The sequence below is a fragment of the Pecten maximus genome, unplaced genomic scaffold, assembly GCF_902652985.1.
Source record: "Pecten maximus unplaced genomic scaffold, xPecMax1.1, whole genome shotgun sequence".
Lineage (NCBI taxonomy): Eukaryota > Metazoa > Mollusca > Bivalvia > Pectinida > Pectinidae > Pecten > Pecten maximus.
Window position 1 is genome coordinate 35,289 of NW_022979595.1, and position 20,599 is coordinate 55,887.

At 31.5% G+C, this 20,599-nt stretch overlaps 1 protein-coding gene across 1 annotated transcript; it reads left to right on the plus strand.

The window, feature by feature from the left end:
* Positions 1-2,489: 2,489 nt before the first annotated feature.
* On the plus strand, positions 2,490-3,856 carry LOC117319021 (the record flags this gene model as incomplete). Its single annotated transcript, XM_033873931.1, is given in 4 exon segments — positions 2,490-2,564; positions 2,799-2,860; positions 3,129-3,366; positions 3,668-3,856. Coding segments are annotated over 4 exon segments (564 nt in total), but the record flags the coding sequence as incomplete, so codon positions are not given.
* Positions 3,857-20,599: the final 16,743 nt, after the last annotated feature.

Below are 20,599 nucleotides of genomic sequence, written 5' to 3' on the forward strand. Positions count from 1 at the left end.
CATTACCGAAATAGAAGCAGATTTTGTATAATTATTTGAATCTGTTTGAAATCATCTAAACTTGTCAATCAATTCAACGAAACAAACATTAACATTCCTATCGTAGCTACATATAACAAATAACGACATAGAATGATCCCGAAAAAACCGAGTAGGCACCACCATTTGGATGGATAATGTTAAGTTACCCCTAAGCTTATATAACCAAATAATTTCCGGTATCGTGTTCCCGGTAATTAGGAAAACATCCATCACCGATTAAGTAGGTCAAGACCGGTAAATGAGATAAATGACAACATTAAATTTGAGCAAAATAAAAAAAATTAGTAGGAACGAGACGATGATCATAATCTGTTCGTTTTTTTAACCGAAATGAAGGCGATTCGTTCGAACGCATTCGTTCTATAAATAGATCACGATGATGAGACATTATTTTATAATCAAGATCGATAAGATATTCCACTTAACTAAAGAAGCATCGGAAATAGTTCCTAAAACCAACGCAATTCCCCATTTTTATTGCTGATAACATTAGAACTGATATATATATATAAATACGTTATTCAATAAAGAGGAAGTTTGCTAATCAAACTAACATCGGAGCCGGATCGACCCGGGATTCGGGAAAAAAATAAAAAGTTTATTTGACTGATATTTATAGCCATTGGATTTTTAGTGCATCAGAAAAATAAGTCACAGACAGCAATCACAGTAATTAATTAATGCATCATTAGAATCTAGGTATGTTTGTTTATTTGTTTGTTTGTATTTTTTTTTTTTTCATTCAGAATTCATGACCACAAGAATAGGTCTAATTGCAAACAAAATAAAAATGATGAGTCTCAGGGGAATTTTTTTTATTGTTTTTTTTTGGGGGGGGGCAATTGGATTAAAAATAATAAAACTTAAGATCTGAATTAAATGCCTTATGAAAGAGGGGAAACATATCTTGTTGGGATTTGTAGGCCTAATACAATTGTGTATAATTATATATGCAGATGCCGCAATGAAAGTTCAATGGAGCAAGGAACTTAATGCTTCATTCCAACAGATCCTAGTTCTTATTTATATAAAGAAAACAGTTAATTGTAATTATATAAATGTATGGGCACAATCTTTCTGGTGTTGACTCACCAGAACAAGTTCTCCAGGAGATATAAGTATATTATGATGTCTGTAATTGATATATGTAGATGATTTCTAGATGATTTTTTATCTTCAACATGATAATTTTTGAAATTTTACGAGAGTATATGATAATGTTACAATATTAAATGTGCTTTAAATACTAATTGAAGGTTCCAGAGGCACTGTCTGAAGATGATCAAGAGGTAAGAAATTGATGTTCAATTATGCAAGACCTTTCTGCGTTTGGATAAATTAATTGACTGTTGAAATAAAACTTCATGCAAAATGTGTATCATAAGTAGGAAAAATTACATTTCTCATATTTATATGTATATATTTTTATAAGCATCATAGATTTCTGATAATGCTATGAAATGACAGATAAACATTATGAATATGTTTATAATTATCTGTTGATATTATCATGTTTACTTACTATAATGTTTGTATCATTACATACATTAACTGTTACTGTATTTAAAACAATGTATTTAGTTCATTTTTTATCTCCTTTGTGAAAATGAACATTCATTCATATACATTGTTTTATAGACACTACCCATAATAAGGAAAACCAAAAAGAGTGTCAAAAGACGTCTAAATGTGGACCAGGATGTTTCTGATGATGTAATTCTTTCTGAAGATATTGTTAGATATTCTTTTTATAACATTTTATAGCAAAATATACTGGGTAGCTCAATATCTCCCAGAAGTCATTGCGGGCTCTCATTCAACTCTGTCAATGACTTAAAAAAGTATGCTGATTTTGACCAATCAGAATGGTCGTTTTGTTCAAGCACTTTCTTAGATGATTTAAAACAGGTGATGGGAGGTCTAGTTATCAGGCTAGGTGGTATTTCAAGCCATGCTGGTTTACAATGTTGGGGATATCCCCGTCGAATGTAGCATTGCCGTGGGTTTCCGACGATGGCCAAATCCTAACGTTATGTATTCTATCATGTGTTATGACATCATAACAGCTGAGCAAATCTTCCTTTTCCTTGTCGCCGTTGGTCAAATCAGTAATCAAGTCATATCTATCACTTGTCAGAATAAAAGAGATATTTTTAACGGAATAATTTTCAATATAAAATTGGTAAAATGTAATAAATTGTTATTTTTCAGAAAGTGGATACACCGAAAAAAAGAAAAAAAGCAGACAAGACCCAAGTAAAAGAGGTCAGTAACTGAAATTATGTGTTCCTTTCATATAAGAATATATGGAATTACGTGTAGACATTCCTTAATCATCATTGAAAGAATCAGTATCTATTTCAATGCATTTAACTTAGATCGTACAAGATAAATCACTACTGTTTTGAGTAATGGTTGCTTTACTTGTGCTTTGATATCCATTTTTTTTTTATCAGAGAGAGAAATCTTCAGAAGCGACTTCCAAAACGAAGAGTACTTCTATACCTGCTGTGGCAAATGAGGTATTTGAGTTTCTTTTGATAGTTTATTTCATTCATAGGAATACAAATATATAGCAATTATTTCATTCATAGAAAAAAAATATATATATATTAAGATGCAACTAAATTAAAAATGGTGCTTTTAAATGTATATCAATGGTCACACATGACTTGTTTTCTGTACACCAGTATCAGATTTATTGATTAAGATGGATGTAATTCAAGTTTCTACATATTATTTTCTCATACTAATAGAAACAACTTCAAGCTGCTGCTGAAGATATGGCCCTAACAGAACTTTCGTCTCCACAGCCACAGTAAGTTACATACATGTATAGATCCTTGTTACAACCTCTCAAATTCATATCAATAAGTCATTAATAAAGCTTGTCATCTTATACCATTTTTGCTGATCAATCTAGTTAAAAGACCATCGGTGCAAGCTTTGATTCATGTGTATACAATAAATAGCTAATTACTTGCATCAATATCACTACTATACCAATCATGTTTGCAGTAGACAAAGTCATTAATGTTGATCTCCAGTATCTGTATTCTTTATATTTTTGATTTTGTATGATTTAGGTTTTCACCAGCCAGAGTTGTACTTGACAGCTTAAATCTCTTAAATGAAGAAAGCGTTGTCAATCCACCAACGCCGATAAAACTTCTTCATCTGGTCTCGCCAAGGAGATCCCCACGGCTCACTGCATTGAGGGATATTGAAAATGAAAACGAAAGCCTCAAAGCCAGAGTTTCCATCCTGGAGAACCAGGTGTCAACATTACAGTTCCACCAAAATAATCTGTGGTCGGAGTATGAGGTAAGTGTCATAATTGAATCGGGCAAATCACCTATATTGCCTTGCAAGGACCTTTTTCGTAGAGGACATATTGATTAAATCTTAACTGTAATTTCTGCTGTATAATGATAAAGATCGGACACATTTTGCAGCAACATTTATCAGCTCCAATGTAATATGGGGGTTAGATGAAACATTACTTTAACTGGTGTTTTCTCCTTTTTGTATTTGGTTCTGATGTAACATATATTAATGCAAGGAAACGTTTAGATGTGTTGCAATTGTATACTGTAGTTAATATTGTCTTACGTTATGTTTTCAGAAACTTAGCTACACAGTAGCGACATTAAGACAACAGTCCTGGATGTCTCAGCCACAACTGACACCAACAACGTCCAATGTCCATCCTGTCGTGCCCACCCATACGGTGCATGAAACATCAGCAGATGAGGTAGATATATTAGCGATTTTAAGCATGCCAATCATAACATGTCAATTTTTCTACTTGTAATTTTCCATTTGAATCAATTGAAAGTTAAGACTATTATAGTTTTATATGAAATGATGTAAAGAACAAACTCAACTTTGAAAATCTTCTTTTTTTTCGTCCCTCTTGAAATTTGAATCTTCCTCCAACATCGATTTTGTTCCTTTTCATTTAAGAAACATAACCGCAAGTAAAAAAACGCCGGTTACAAATTGTCATTGATTGAATGATTAAAGACTGTAGAGTATTGTATAGTTTTATGAAAGTGGCATCATTTAACCATTCCAATTTGCCCTGTAATCCTGAATATTAGTTCAATGCTAAGGTACATACACATATTAAATGCATATGTGTTTAAATATAAATTGCTTTTTTCCCCCCTTCTTTCTTTTACATTGTTTACATTGTCATGATAAACTAATTTAGTATATCATTGATGCATTTAAATACCTAAGTCTTCTTCCATACTTTCAATACCGACTGCATTATCTTATTTTTGTTCCTTAAAATGTTCTACACCAATCTGTCATTGAACATATGGAGTGTTCCGATTTCTTACATCAATAAATAAATAAATTGCATTGATAAAACATTGTAAAAATCAGAAATAATATACATACTAGACTCATAAGAAACGCCACCATGCAGTAAGGCTTGCAGTTATACAAATATAAAGTATCTGGAGATATTGGAGTCAAGCATCCAGTTAAACATTTTCACAGAGAAATACAAGTATTTAACTTGCAAGTGATAATCAAAGGTTTCGATACAGTCATAGGAATTTCAAATCTACATCTTTGGATCAGCAACACATAGTGTTTAACAAAGTACTACATTTTGAAAACTGATATCTTCTTCAATTGCAATAATAATAAAAAAAAAACAAATCATTTGTGTAGCCCAAGAATTGGTTCTAATCATGTTATGTGTAGCTAAAACGATCGTATATATAAACGACAAATATTGAACATGATGTCCAGACATTCGCAATTAATAACGCACGCCCGTTCAGGCCGTCCTGTATATATACATACTTAAAATCTAGTGTATGGTCAAACGTCTTTCTTCAAAACATAAAGCCTTTTTATGAAGTCCGAATTCTCTTAGGATTTTGCTAAAGGGAAATATAGTATAAAATAATAATTATTCTTCAGAACTTATACTATATACATACATATACAAAATTATTTTAGTTCTGTTCGCGCAGTTCGTTGATGTGAAAAAAAATGCAATATTTTGTGTAATTATGCATGATTTAGGTCATCATGTGATAAAAAAACAAACAGTTGTAAGAAACGGTCCGATCCTGCCCGATTCTGCCCAATCCTGTAAGTCGTCTATCCCATATACTGTAGGACGGATCGCACATAATATAGGTCGCGCAGGTATTTCCCGTTATGCAAACCACATGATTTGTCCTTTTTTTGACTGCAAACACACATTTGTAACAAAGATAATCGGTCATTTTGCCTTTAACATTATAAACAACATTGTACGTCAATCATTATCTTCCTCATGAATATGCATACCGGATTTGCTGGTTAACCCGCTGTAGTGGTTAACGAAAATCACCTACCTTTATTTACAGCTGTAGTTAGTGCTGGGTATAACTTACACAGCTCTAAACTAAGCTCCCTGTCTCCCCGACTACAACTAACATGTAATATTGTATACTCGTACCCGTCCACTAACTGTGACATGTACTGACCACACACACAACTCCTATGTACAACACGACCATCTTCTGTCTCACACTTATGTTGTACATCCTCAACTCTACACAATGATTTAAGTATCAATCTCTCCACTGTCTGAAATAGACCAACGTTTCCTGTCTGTGCCACAAGATGGAGCGTGCTTTGTCTCTCGTTATCAGTCTCATGTACCAAGTCTGGGTAAGTGTCACACAACATTGTCACCATCTCTTCTCTCTCTAACAAACACGCCTCGTGTAGGACATTGATATTGTAAGCATCATATGATGATTGTGACCAGCGTGCCCTCGCTGTAGGAATGACGTCATACATTAGTATTTGTGTCAGTAGTTGTACACTCCCACCCTTCACTACACAAAGCGGTGTATCTTGTCAGGTGTGGCACCCACAGAAAGGAGATACGATACCCGATCTTCTAAACCAGTAGAGCAAGCTCCATTTAACAAGGCACCTTTTATCAGTTGGTGTAAGTTTTTGTCATCATTCTGACCACTTAGCCATCTGATAAATCCCTGTAGAAACAGTGTGTCTGTCCATACATCTAATGTAGCTAAATAGTCATACTTCCTCAAATACCGGTAACGTTTAGGATCAACAGATTGAAACTCTTTCACTATACGTTTATACATGGCATTGGTTTGATTATCAGATGATATAACTATTCTGTTTGGGGTGTTTTTTGTTGTAGTTACATAACTGAGGAACTTTTTGGGACAATTCTGTATGTTATGGCAAGCCAAAGTGGAAAAAAGTCACTATTTATGGATATCCATAAATGAATTATGGATATCCATAATTCATTTATGGATATCCATAAATAATTCTTAATATCCATAAATAATTCTAATATCCATAATTCGATTTATGGATATCCATAAATACTTATTTATGGATATCCATAAATCAACTTTAATTATGGATATCCATAATTCATTTATGGATATCCATAATTCATTTATGGATATCCATAATTCATTTATGGATATTAAGATACGAATTATGGATATTTACAGGCGATTTATGAATATCCATAATTCACCGCGTTTTTTAAATATCCGTAAATCATTTTTAAATATCCATAAATCAGCGACCCCTATGTCTGGTTGCACTATTAGAGGAGTTCCGAAAAAAAGACATGCGCATATTAAATATCCATAAATCAGTGAGGCGAGTGTCGTTTACGATCTAAGAACCTCGTTAAGCACCTTGCTCTGATTGGCTGAAAAACACACTGCCAATCTATCGCGCTCGTTTATTGGTCAATAACAATAGAAAACGAAAGTAGCTTTCAATATAGTTCGGATACACGTACATGTAGATTTACTTTTCCACCTCATCCACAACTTCACTGATAGATTTTATATTTAACGTTAATCACACAAATTACTAATCTTCCATCGAAAGAAAACACAGCAAACTTTACGAGCCTGAAACAAAATGTTTTTGTTGTGATCAGACATCGTACACCCGTATATCGTCGCTTTGTTTTTTTAAGACCGCGATCTTTTATTGTTCATACATTTTGTATATTTATTTTGAGATCCCTCCCTACTTACGTTGTGGTTTCAACAAGTTTTATTGTGACAACAAAAGGATTAGACAACAGGCAGTGTCTTTATATCAATATACATTTACACAATAAAATAGAATAATTTGTTCTAAAGCGAAAAAAAACCAACATTTGACACTTTTGACTGCCTTTTCGGAAAACATTCAACAGTTTCAAATGGCAACACAATTATTCAGTAATTTATATTGTTACATATGATCATTGTAAATTTGTGAAATTTTATTGTTAATACAAGTAATGATAAAATGATTATTAAATAGTCTTTGATTTAAGATAATCAATTCAAAATAAATATGTAAATGCAATTATTATATACATGTTTTTGTAATTTAATGCATTTAATTTTTTTTAAATCAATACGTTTTAAATATAGGTCCTGGAGGCTATCCCTACCCCTAGGGACTTATAGCTTCTAAAAAAACATTGGCATCCCCACCCTATAACCATTTATAGTATTGCTGCATGGGCATCAAGAAATAAACACAATCCTGTTGTAAATATAGGCATTGGGGTATTTCCCCATCCCTAGGGACTATTATTCGATTTATGGATATCCATAATTCGATTTATGGATATCCATAATTCGATTTATGGATATCCATAATTCGATTTAAGGATATCCATAATTCGATATATGGATATCCATAATTCGATTTATGGATATCTATTATTCGATTTATGGATATCCATAATTCGATTTATGGATATCCATAAATCGAATTATAAATATCCAAAATAAACTCATTGTTAAGATAATTAATTTTTTCCAAACAATAAGTTTAGGCTGTAGGCTGATGGTGTTACAACTTATCAAACATTTCACGTCTAATATTTGTGTAGTTTGGACAATGGGAAAAGTAATGAAAAGAGATTTCACATTGGTTACAACATGCACATGAAGGTGATTCTACTCAATTCGGCGGATCTGGAGGGGATCGAATGGACCTGGGCGGGATTTTAGCTGTATTATAGCTAAGCTTTTGTTTCATTTTAGTGTTAAGTGCAAGAATGAATGTCGCGATATAAAATGAAGATTTTATTCATAAAATTATCATTTGGTAATGTTATCTCGAGCTTTATATATGGGACTTTGGACTTAACTGCAATCAATGTAAGATTTACGTACCAGATAACCAAATACCATTTTTAAAAAGTGAGTATTTAACCGATTAATAGAACAAATTCTTATTATCAATTTCCTTGCATTAAACACTGAAATATTGCACAAACTTCCCCGTCTCGTTCAGGTCCACCATGTTTGTCGATTCAATGATTACCAACCCATTAAGCTTGAAAACGCATCATTAAAAAAATTCACATAGAAATGGTAATATTATATACGAAAGCCTATTTGTGTCGATTAAATGAAATATACATGTTATAACGCGGGGGAAAAGCACGTTATTCCGGAAATAAAGCCGCTTGTTTGCGTTATAACGTGAAAAAAGACCTAATAACGCGAAAAAAAAATCACGAAATAACGCGAAAAAACCCTGATAACGCGAAAATAATTACGAAATAACGCAAATCAAAACACTAATAAGGAAAAGAAATTTCTTCATTAACATTATCTAAAACGCTTGTCGTTTGTTTGATACAATTTCCATTGACACCTAGAATATTTAAAACGATCTGGGTATCGTTTCAAAGCTTCGTAATTAACGAATTTTGCGTAAGTCATATTTACGAATTACTATGAATTACTATGCATTTCACACAAAAATCGTAACTTACGAACGTTCGCAAGCAGCTCTTGCTTCCCTCGCTAAGCTCAAAAGTTCCAACACACTCCATCGAAGGCTTTTTCAAAGTCAACAAATATACAATATAACTTGATTTCCATCATTTGGGTCATATTAATCAAGCTTGACGACAAATATGATCAATTGTCGAATAATTTAAACGAAATCCGGACCGGTTTTCACATATCAAGCTGACATCCTCTGAATATTTCTGTAGCATTTGATTTAGTATAGATGTACTTTTGAACAACTTTCCCATACAACTGACGATTTTAATCCGCCTGTAATTTCATGTTTGATATATCCATTCATACCATTGTCATTTGATTTGTTAACAGAGGAAATACGATGTATTTAATTGAATAAGTTGTACAATTTATGCCCAATCCCGTTGCTTAAAGGCAATACAATATGTTTAAATCAAATTAAATTTAAGTGTCATTCATTTTAAATACATTGAAGTACATTGTACACCAATCACATACATATAATACAATAAAATGTCCTACATTACGAGACACTATAAACATTAAAATTTTAGCGTTCTTCCGTTACCTTTCAACATATAAGAGTCACCTGTGACATGGGGGCGTACATAGAAACCAAGATATTAAATCAACTGTACGGAGTTGCCATCCGCCTTCTTGTAAATTGATTTATTCGGGGGGAAATGAATAAGAAAAAAAAACAAAAACCCTTGGATTAGATAAGAAAGCGTGACATGGTTAGAATTGTTGATTCTCAGCAAAACCTGTAAGGTGGCGCTGCTTTACAGTTTACAAAGAAAAGAAAATTGACCTAAATGATATGTTCCTTCATTTTCATGTTGGACAATGTTAGTTATTTCATCAAACATCACACAAAATTCGATTTATGAGTTACAAATTGATGAAATCCATAATTTATGGATATCCATAATTCGAATAATGAATAAAATCGAATTATGGATATCCATAAATCGAATTATGGATATCCATAATTCGAATAATGGATATCCATAAATCGAATTATGGATATCCATAATTCGATTTATGGATATCCATAATTCAAGGTACGTTTCTTTTTACTGGCTTCTTTTTGATTAACTTCAATGGGTAGACACGTAACTTATAAATAACTACAAGGCACGAACTGTTCATGTTAAAAACTGTGGATGATTCAAATTATTGAAAATTAAAGATACATATGCATATAATTATATGTGTCACCAATTTTCGTAGTACAGTAAAGTTGACCACCGTTAGGGTCACCTTGCCAATCCACCGAGCAATTAGCAAATCAGTGTCATCCAACGTATTGGGCACAGGTAAGTTTTCATATATTAATAAATTTGCACCATGAATTATTAACTATATTTTCTTTATATTGCTAATAATAAGTTGATTGTACTCTCATATATGTAAATCATTTTTTGAATCGAGGCTTCTTCTTGCACCACCGTAATAGATGCATATAAGCAAATACGATAAAAATTCTTCATATGACAGGATGAAAATTATAAACATTTAAATAGCCCGTGTGTGAGACATAAGACGATCAAACCAGTCCCTAAATTTTGCTTCCAGTTACTTACATGTTTCTTGTCTCCTCTTGCTGCAATATAAGTTAGTAACAATACTTAAATAATCTGTATACAGCGAGGACGACTCAATCACGGGTTTAAGGCTTCTAGGATATACGTGTATTTGGTAGACTAGAAAAACCGCCGAAAATAACTTTAATGTTGAATTCGATGGGTTATCTATAGGTTGAATTGAAATAACACCTTATACCTATTTATTGATTTACATAAATTGATTTATGAATATTTACTTTTATAATTATGGATATATCGATATTGATATATCGGAATCTACCCTTTGCAGTTTAAATAAGAACAACTTATTTCTTCTACATCGTGCTTAATACCGAATGAATAATTAAATTGAAAGTAAGCATAAGTCCATATCAATCGATTAGTTGCTCGTTTAAATAAAAATGATAATTTGTTTCAAGTGATAAGGATTTTAATCATATAAAGCATATGTTGTATCTCAAGTTATCATACCCCGACGCAGGTCATTACTCCTAATGCCTGTGATAATATTCCAATGTGTGATTAACGACATTTTATTAAAAAATAGAAACAAAACAAAAACAAGAGAGAGAGAAAAGAACAACATACTGAAATAATTTGTTATAACATATATCATTTGATAGGCATTTTTATAAATATATATAGTCAGACCTTCTTTATTAATTCAAATTATAAGAAATAAGTCCACCGAAAAAGTTATTGAAAGCTGGAATCACTGTTTTAATGGGGATGGTCTCATAAAATATTCTAGTTCAATTTAGACATTATTTAATTAATTAGTTAATTTTTATTTCGTTTTATTGCAAGTATTTTGTAATATAACTGTGAAAGAATATGACGAATCGTTTCATTAAATGTTGAAGTCTTCTATAAAAAAAAAGAAATTATGATAAATTTTGCGAATGTCAAATATATATATACATGAATTTTATAAGAATTATTTAATATAGTCATAAGTACTTAGAGTTACCTCCCCTGAATTACAGAGATTACTGCACTTCCTGTACCTTATCGGAGCAAAACAATGTCAAAAGTCACAAAAAGAACATAAACATCTGTTAAAAATCAAGTTTGACTGTTTCATGATCAACATAGTCACTACACTTTGGTCTATAAGTTGCAGTCGGCGAAGGGAATACTAATCAGACATGTCAGGGACGTATAATAAAAGGGATTCGTAACTCCGCCAATTTGACACCGACGTAGCGAGAGCTTTTGTATTTGTTCACTGAGCCGTGAAGTTAGCGAGAGCCACTACCCATCGGTGTAGCCATCGATTGCGCTTGCGCAATAGCCTTGATTACAACGCGCGGTTACTTCCGCTGTCATGTCAACATTCGCCGATTATTTAAGTGTGTTGATAGCGTTTATCATTTCCTTTTCAGAATTAACAGGTTATATATTAGTAGGTCTTCATTTGTTGGGAGGACCAATTTTTCGTTGCCACAATGTCTAGCTGTTTAGCGCTATCTATGTCAGGTAGATTTAAAGGGACACGGTAAACCAATTTTTATTTTGTATTTTTTCATATTATTGGGTATATCTTTAAAACAAATATCCTTATGAACAGTAACCATTCGAATTTGATGATATATGTACATAAAAAACATCAATTATTAATTATAAAAAGGAAGAATGAAGACAAGTGTATTCGTGGAAGATAGTGTTCAGATTAAATGGTTGTACATATACAACACTTCCATTAAAGATAAACATAAATAACTCTTTGCTATCACTTGAACATTTAGTAAACATAAATTAAGATGTTGAGGAAATGGTTTGAAAATAACATGATAATTATTTACTGCATTGTTTTACATTGCCCTTTATTTTATTTATTTTGTTTATATATCTGAAGTCCAATCAGCTTAAGGATTTATTAACACAGATAATGTTCTACAATATACATTGTTTCCAGTGAGGTACATATATACTAGAGTCGATCTATGTATAAGTAACTGTCTTATGCTTTGCAATACATTTGTGTCAGGGTCAGCTTTTCTTAACAATCCATGTGGCTGTACTTTTACAATATACTCTTGTTGGCAATCTATATACAATTTATGAAGTAAAAGGATTCCTTTTTTTAAATATCGAGGAATTACAAATGTAATAATACAAAGGTCTGAAACAAAAAAAAAATGTTGTGAAAACCAACTTTAACTCCTACCTTTTAAATTTGTCTTGCCGTGTTGTTTGGATGTATGGCCACGAAAACCAGCTATTGTCTTTAAAGACTTGTTGCATTCAGGACACACATAACATGCTAGTTTGGGATCAAGATGTCGAGAAGATTTGGAAGCACGGGGACGTTTAGTCTCAACTTCATTAAATTCGTCCGAAAAATCCTAAGACTCGCTATATTCCGTGAAATCGCCAAGTAAATACTCTAAATCTAGATCCCCATCCCAAGACAAGAAATCAGACTTGGCCATTGTGCATATTTCATAATGGGAAACAGAATCGTACACTCCCAAAGTGACCACAGCTTCAGAACCAGAACAAAATCATAAATAACGAATAGCGAGTTAAATCTACCTGACATAGATAGCGCTAAACAGCTAGACATTGTGGCAACGAAAAATTGGTCCTCCCAACAAATGAAGACCTACTAATACATAACCTGTTAATTCTGAAAAGGAAATGATAAACGCTATCAACACACTTCAATAATCGGCGAATGTTGACATGACAGCGGAAGTAACCGCGCGTTGTAATCAAGGCTATTGCGCAAGCGCAATCGATGGCTACACCGATGGGTAGTGGCTCTCGCTAACTTCACGGCTCAGTGAACAAATACAAAAGCTCTCGCTACGTCGGTGTCAAATTGGCGGAGTTACGAATCCCTTTTATTATACGTCCCTGACATGTCTGATTAGTATTCCCTTCGCCGACTGCAACTTATAGACCAAAGTGTAGTGACTATGTTGATCATGAAACAGTCAAACTTGATTTTTAACAGATGTTTATGTTCTTTTTGTGACTTTTGACATTGTTTTGCTCCGATAAGGTACAGGAAGTGCAGTAATCTCTGTAATTCAGGGGAGGTAACTCTAAGTACTTATGACTACATTAAATAATTCTTATAAAATTCATGTATATATATATTTGACATTCGCAAAATTTATCATAATTTCTTTTCTTTTATAGAAGACTTCAACATTTAATGAAACGATTCGTCATATTCTTTCACAGTTATATTACAAAATACTTGCAATAAAACGAAAAAAAAATTAATTAATTAATTAAATAATGTCTAAATTGAACTAGAATATTTTATGAGACCGTCCCCATTAAAACAGTGATTCCAGCTTTGAATAACTTTTTCGGTGGACTTATTTCTTATAATTTGAATTAATAAAGAAGGTCTGACTATATATATTTATAAAAATGCCTATCAAATGATATATGTTATAACAAATTATTTCAGTATGTTGTTCTTTTCTCTCTCTCTTGTTTTTGTTTTGTTTCTATTTTGTAATAAAATGTCGTTAATCACACATTGGAATATTATCACAGGCATTAGGAGTAATGACCTGCGTCGGGGTATGATAACTTGAGATACAACATATGCTTTATATGATTAAAATCCTTATCACTTGAAACAAATCATCATTTGTATTTAAACGAGCAACTAATCGATTGATATGGACTGATGCTTACTTTCAATTTAATTATTCATTCGGTATTAAGCACGATGTAGAAGAAATAAGTTGTTCTTATTTAAACTGCAAAGGGTAGATTCCGATATATCAATATCGATATATCCATAATTATAAAAGTAAATATTCATAAATCAATTTATGTAAATCAATAAATAGGTATAAGGTGTTATTTCAATTCAACCTATAGATAACCCATCGAATTCAACATTAAAGTTATTTTCGGCGGTTTTTCTAGTCTACCAAATACACGTATATCCTAGAAGCCTTAAACCCGTGATTGAGTCGTCCTCGCTGTATACAGATTATTTAAGTATTGTTACTAACTTATATTGCAGCAAGAGGAGACAAGAAACATGTAAGTAACTGGAAGCAAAATTTAGGGACTGGTTTGATCGTCTTATGTCTCACACACGGGCTATTTAAATGTTTTATAATTTTTTTCCGATATCAAATTGAAAAATGATTATTTTAAAAAATTATTTTTTCCCTATTTTAAATTGTGTATTTTATGGTCACTGCGTTTTGTAACTTTTGGTTTTGTCCAATATTTGAATAAGTAAAGAAGGGACCTACAAATTAATAAAAAACACAATTTGTTATAACAATTATAGATGTTTTTTCACAAACAAGGGTTCATTTGGTATAAAGTTGACCCAAAACATTGGTAATAGGCATTAGATTGACTGCTTTCGGGGGTATGATAACTTGAGAATACAACATAATGCTTTAAGTTGATGAGTAAAAATCTACCTGAAACATACTTTTTTTTTTTTTTTTTTTTTTTTTTTTTTTTTTTTTTTTTTTTTTTTTTTTTTTTTTTTTTTTTTTTTTTTTTTTTTTTTTTTTTTTTTTTTTTTTTTTTTTTTTTTTTTTTTTTTTTTTTTTTTTTTTTTTTTTTTTTTTTTTTTTTTTTTTTTTTTTTTTTTTTTTTTTTTTTTTTTAATTTGTTTAAAAAATTTGGGAACCCAAAAAATTTTTCCCCAATTTCTATTTTAATAAAACCCGAAAAAAGAAATTTGGGGTAAAAAAAATTAAAATTACCCATTGAAGTTAAAATGGAAAAAAAAAAAAAGGAAATTTTAAAAAGGTTTCCAAAAATCTTTTTTTAAATTGGGTTTTTTTCCTATTCATTTGGATTAAATTTTCAAAAGGGAAAACCTATTGTTTAGGAAAATTTTTGTTTTTTTTTAAAATAAAAATTTTTTAAAAAATTTTCCAAAAATAAAATGGGTTTTCGGAAAAAAAAAAATTTAAAAGGGGAAAGGGGGCAAATTAAATTTATAAATTTTCTTTTCTTTAAATAAAAACCCCCCCAAAAATTTTTTTTGGGGGAATAAACAAATTTCCCGATTTCAAAAAAGGGGTTTTTTTTTTTTTTCATTTTTTTTTAAAAAAAAAATTTTAAAAATGGGGGGAAATCAAAAAATTTTGTCCCCCATTCCTTTTTTAATTTGGGACACATCAATTTATGGTTAAAAAAATATAGAATTAAAAATTTATTAAATATGAAAACTTACCTGTGCCCAATACGTTGGATGACACTGATTTGCTAATTGCTCGGTGGATTGGCAAGGTGACCCTAACGGTGGTCAACTTTACTGTACTACGAAAATTGGTGACACATATAATTATATGCATATGTATCTTTAATTTTCAATAGTTTGAATCATCCACAGTTTTTAACATGAACAGTTCGTGCCTTGTAGTTATTTATAAGTTACGTGTCTACCCATTGAAGTTAATCAAAAAGAAGCCAGTAAAAAGAAACGTACCTTGAATTATGGATATCCATAAATCGAATTATGGATATCCATAATTCGATTTATGGATATCCATAATTCGATTTATGGATATCCATTATTCGAATTATGGATATCCATAATTCGATTTATGGATATCCATAATTCGATTTTATTCATTATTCGAATTATGGATATCCATAAATTATGGATTTCATCAATTTGTAACTCATAAATCGAATTTTGTGTGATGTTTGATAAAATAACTAACATTGTCCAACATGAAAATGAAGGAACATATCATTTAGGTCAATTTTCTTTTCTTTGTAAACTGTAAAGCAGCGCCACCTTACAGGTTTTGCTGAGAATCCACAATTCTAACCATGTCACGCTTTCTTATCTAATCCAAGGGTTTTTGTTTTTTTTTTTCTTATTCATTTTCCCCCGAATAAATCAATTTACAAGAAGGCGGATGGCAACTCCGTACAGTTGATTTAATATCTTGGTTTCTATGTACGCCCCCATGTCACAGGTGACTCTTATATGTTGAAAGGTAACGGAAGAACGCTAAAATTTTAATGTTTATAGTGTCTCGTAATGTAGGACATTTTATTGTATTATATGTATGTGATTGGTGTACAATGTACTTCAATGTATTTAAAATGAATGACACTTAAATTTAATTTGATTTAAACATATTGTATTGCCTTTATGCAACGGGATTGGGCATAAATTGTACAACTTATTCAATTAAATACATCGTATTTCCTCTGTTAAGAAATCTAATGACAATGGTATGAATGCATATATCAAACATGAAATTACAGGCGGATTAAAATCGTCAGTTGTATGGGAAAGTTGTTCAAAAGTACATCTATACTAAATCAAATGCTACAGAAATATTCAGAGGATGTCAGCTTGATATGTGAAAACCGGTCCGGATTTCGTTTAAATTATTCGACAATTGATCATATTTGTCGTCAAGCTTGATTAATATGACCCAAATGATGGAAATCAAGTTATATTGTATATTTGTTGACTTTGAAAAAGCCTTCGATGGAGTGTGTTGGAACTTTTGAGCTTAGCGAGGGAAGCAAGAGCTGCTTGCGAACGTTCGTAAGTTACGATTTTTGTGTGAAATGCATAGTAATTCATAGTAATTCGAAAATATGACTTACGCAAAATTCGTTAATTACGAAGCTTTGAAACGATACCCAGATCGTTTTAAATATTCTAGGTGTCAATGGAAATTGTATCAAACAAACGACAAGCGTTTTAGATAATGTTAATGAAGAAATTTCTTTTCCTTATTAGTGTTTTGATTTGCGTTATTTCGTAATTATTTTCGCGTTATCAGGGTTTTTTCGCGTTATTTCGTGATTTTCTTTCGCGTTATTAGGTCTTTTTTCACGTTATAACGCAAACAAGCGGCTTTATTTCCGGAATAACGTGCTTTTCCCCCGCGTTATAACATGTATATTTCATTTAATCGACACAAATAGGCTTTCGTATATAATATTACCATTTCTATGTGAATTTTTTTAATGATGCGTTTTCAAGCTTAATGGGCTGGTAATCATTGAATCGACAAACATGGTGGACCTGAACGAGACGGGGAAGTTTGTGCAATATTTCAGTGTTTAATTCAAGGAAATTGATAATAAGAATTTATTCTATTAATCGGTTAAATACTCACTTTTTAAAAATGTTATTTGGTTATCTGGTACGTAAATCTTACATTGATTGCAGTTAAGTCCAAAGTCCCATATATAAAGCTCGAGATAACATTACCAAATGATAATTTTATGTATAAAATCTTCATTTTATATCGCGACATTCATTCTTGCACTTAACACTAAAATGAAACAAAAGCTTAGCTATAATACAGCTAAAATCCCGCTCAGGTCCATTCGATCCCCTCCAGATCCGCCGAATTGAGTAGAATCACCTTCATGTGCATGTTGTAACCAATGTGAAATCTCTTTTCATTACTTTTCCCATTGTCCAAACTACATGAATATTAGACGTGAAATGTTTGATAAGTTGTAACACCATCAGCCTACAGCCTAAACTTATTGTTTGGAAAAAATTAATTATCTTGACAATGAGTTTATTTTGGATATTTATAATTCGATTTATGGATATCCATAAATCGAATTATGGATATCCATAAATCGAATAATAGATATCCATAAATCGAATTATGGATATCCATATATCGAATTATGGATATCCTTAAATCGAATTATGGATATCCATAAATCGAATTATGGATATCCATAAATCGAATAATAGTCCCTAGGGATGGGGAAATACCCCAATGCCTATATTTACAACAGGATTGTGTTTATTTCTTGATGCCCATGCAGCAATACTATAAATGGTTATAGGGTGGGGATGCCAATGTTTTTTTTAGAAGCTATAAGTCCCTAGGGGTAGGGATAGCCTCCAGGACCTATATTTAAAACGTATTGATTTAAAAAAATAAATGCATTAAATTACAAAAACATGTATATATTAATTGCATTTACATATTTATTTTGAATTGATTATCTTAAATCAAAGACTATTTAATAATCATTTTATCATTACTTGTATTAACAATAAAATTTCACAAATTTACAATGATCATATGTAACAATATAAATTACTGAATAATTGTGTTGCCATTTGAAACTGTTGAATGTTTTCCGAAAAGGCAGTCAAAAGTGTCAAATGTTGTTTTTTTTTTCGCTTTAGAACAAATTATTCTATTTTATTGTGTAAATGTATATTGATATAAAGACACTGCCTGTTGTCTAATCCTTTTGTTGTCACAATAAAACTTGTTGAAACCACAACGTAAGTAGGGAGGGATCTCAAAATGAATATACAAAATGTATGAACAATAAAAGATCGCGGTCTTAAAAAAACAAAGCGACGATATACGGGTGTACGATGTCTGATCACAACAAAAACATTTTGTTTCAGGCTCGTAAAGTTTGCTGTGTTTTCTTTCGATGGAAGATTAGTAATTTGTGTGATTAACGTTAAATATAAAATCTATCAGTGAAGTTGTGGATGAGGTGGAAAAGTAAATCTACATGTACGTGTATCCGAACTATATTGAAAGCTACTTTCGTTTTCTATTGTTATTGACCAATAAACGAGCGCGATAGATTGGCAGTGTGTTTTTCAGCCAATCAGAGCAAGGTGCTTAACGAGGTTCTTAGATCGTAAACTATGGCAAGCCAAAGTGGAAAAAAGTCACTATTTATGGATATCCATAAATGAATTATGGATATCCATAATTCATTTATGGATATCCATAAATAATTCTTAATATCCATAAATAATTCTAATATCCATAATTCGATTGATGGATATCCATAAATACTTATTTATGGATATCCATAAATCAACTTTAATTATGGATATCCATAATTCATTTATGGATATCCATAATTCATTTATGGATATTAAGATACGAATTATGGATATTTACAGGCGATTTATGAATATCCATAATTCACCGCGTTTTTTAAATATCCGTAAATCATTTTTAAATATCCATAAATCAGCGACCCCTATGTCTGGTTGCACTATTAGAGGAGTTCCGAAAAAAAGACATGCGCATATTAAATATCCATAAATCAGTGAGGCGAGTGTCGTTTACGATCTAAGAACCTCGTTAAGCACCTTGCTCTGATTGGCTGAAAAACACACTGCCAATCTATCGCGCTCGTTTATTGGTCAATAACAATAGAAAACGAAAGTAGCTTTCAATATAGTTCGGATACACGTACATGTAGATTTACTTTTCCACCTCATCCACAACTTCACTGATAGATTTTATATTTAACGTTAATCACACAAATTACTAATCTTCCATCGAAAGAAAACACAGCAAACTTTACGAGCCTGAAACAAAATGTTTTTGTTGTGATCAGACATCGTACACCCGTATATCGTCGCTTTGTTTTTTTAAGACCGCGATCTTTTATTGTTCATACATTTTGTATATTTATTTTGAGATCCCTCCCTACTTACGTTGTGGTTTCAACAAGTTTTATTGTGACAACAAAAGGATTAGACAACAGGCAGTGTCTTTATATCAATATACATTTACACAATAAAATAGAATAATTTGTTCTAAAGCGAAAAAAAGCCCCAACATTTGACACTTTTGACTGCCTTTTCGGAAAACATTCAACAGTTTCAAATGGTTTTTTTTCACCAACAAGAGTAGATACATATACATGAATATTCAAATACAATCCGAACCATTGACTACTATGTATACGTACGCAGCATCTAAATAAATAGGCTGCCTTCTCATAAGTTGAATCACCTTCGAAGTTGAAGTTGAATATTGAAATTGGACGTTTTAATCAGATAGATAGAATTTGTAATTGTGCAACTGTGGTGATATTGAAGACGAGTACCGTTTCATAATAAAATGTAGCTTTTACGCAAATATCAGAAAACGTTTCATCAAACCGTACTACTAACGAAATCCTAGTATGCAGAAATTTGAGCAACTTTTAGAAACAAGAAATATTAAAGATATTTCAAATCTAGGGAAATTTATCATTTTCGACAACAAAAGACAATTGTTTCTAGAAATTTAATAGCAATAATAATAATTGAAAAAAAAAATGAAATCACTCTCTAAACTAGCGCTGCGGTAACTGTTTGGCAACACAATTATTCAGTAATTTATATTGTTACATATGATCATTGTAAATTTGTGAAATTTTATTGTTAATACAAGTAATGAT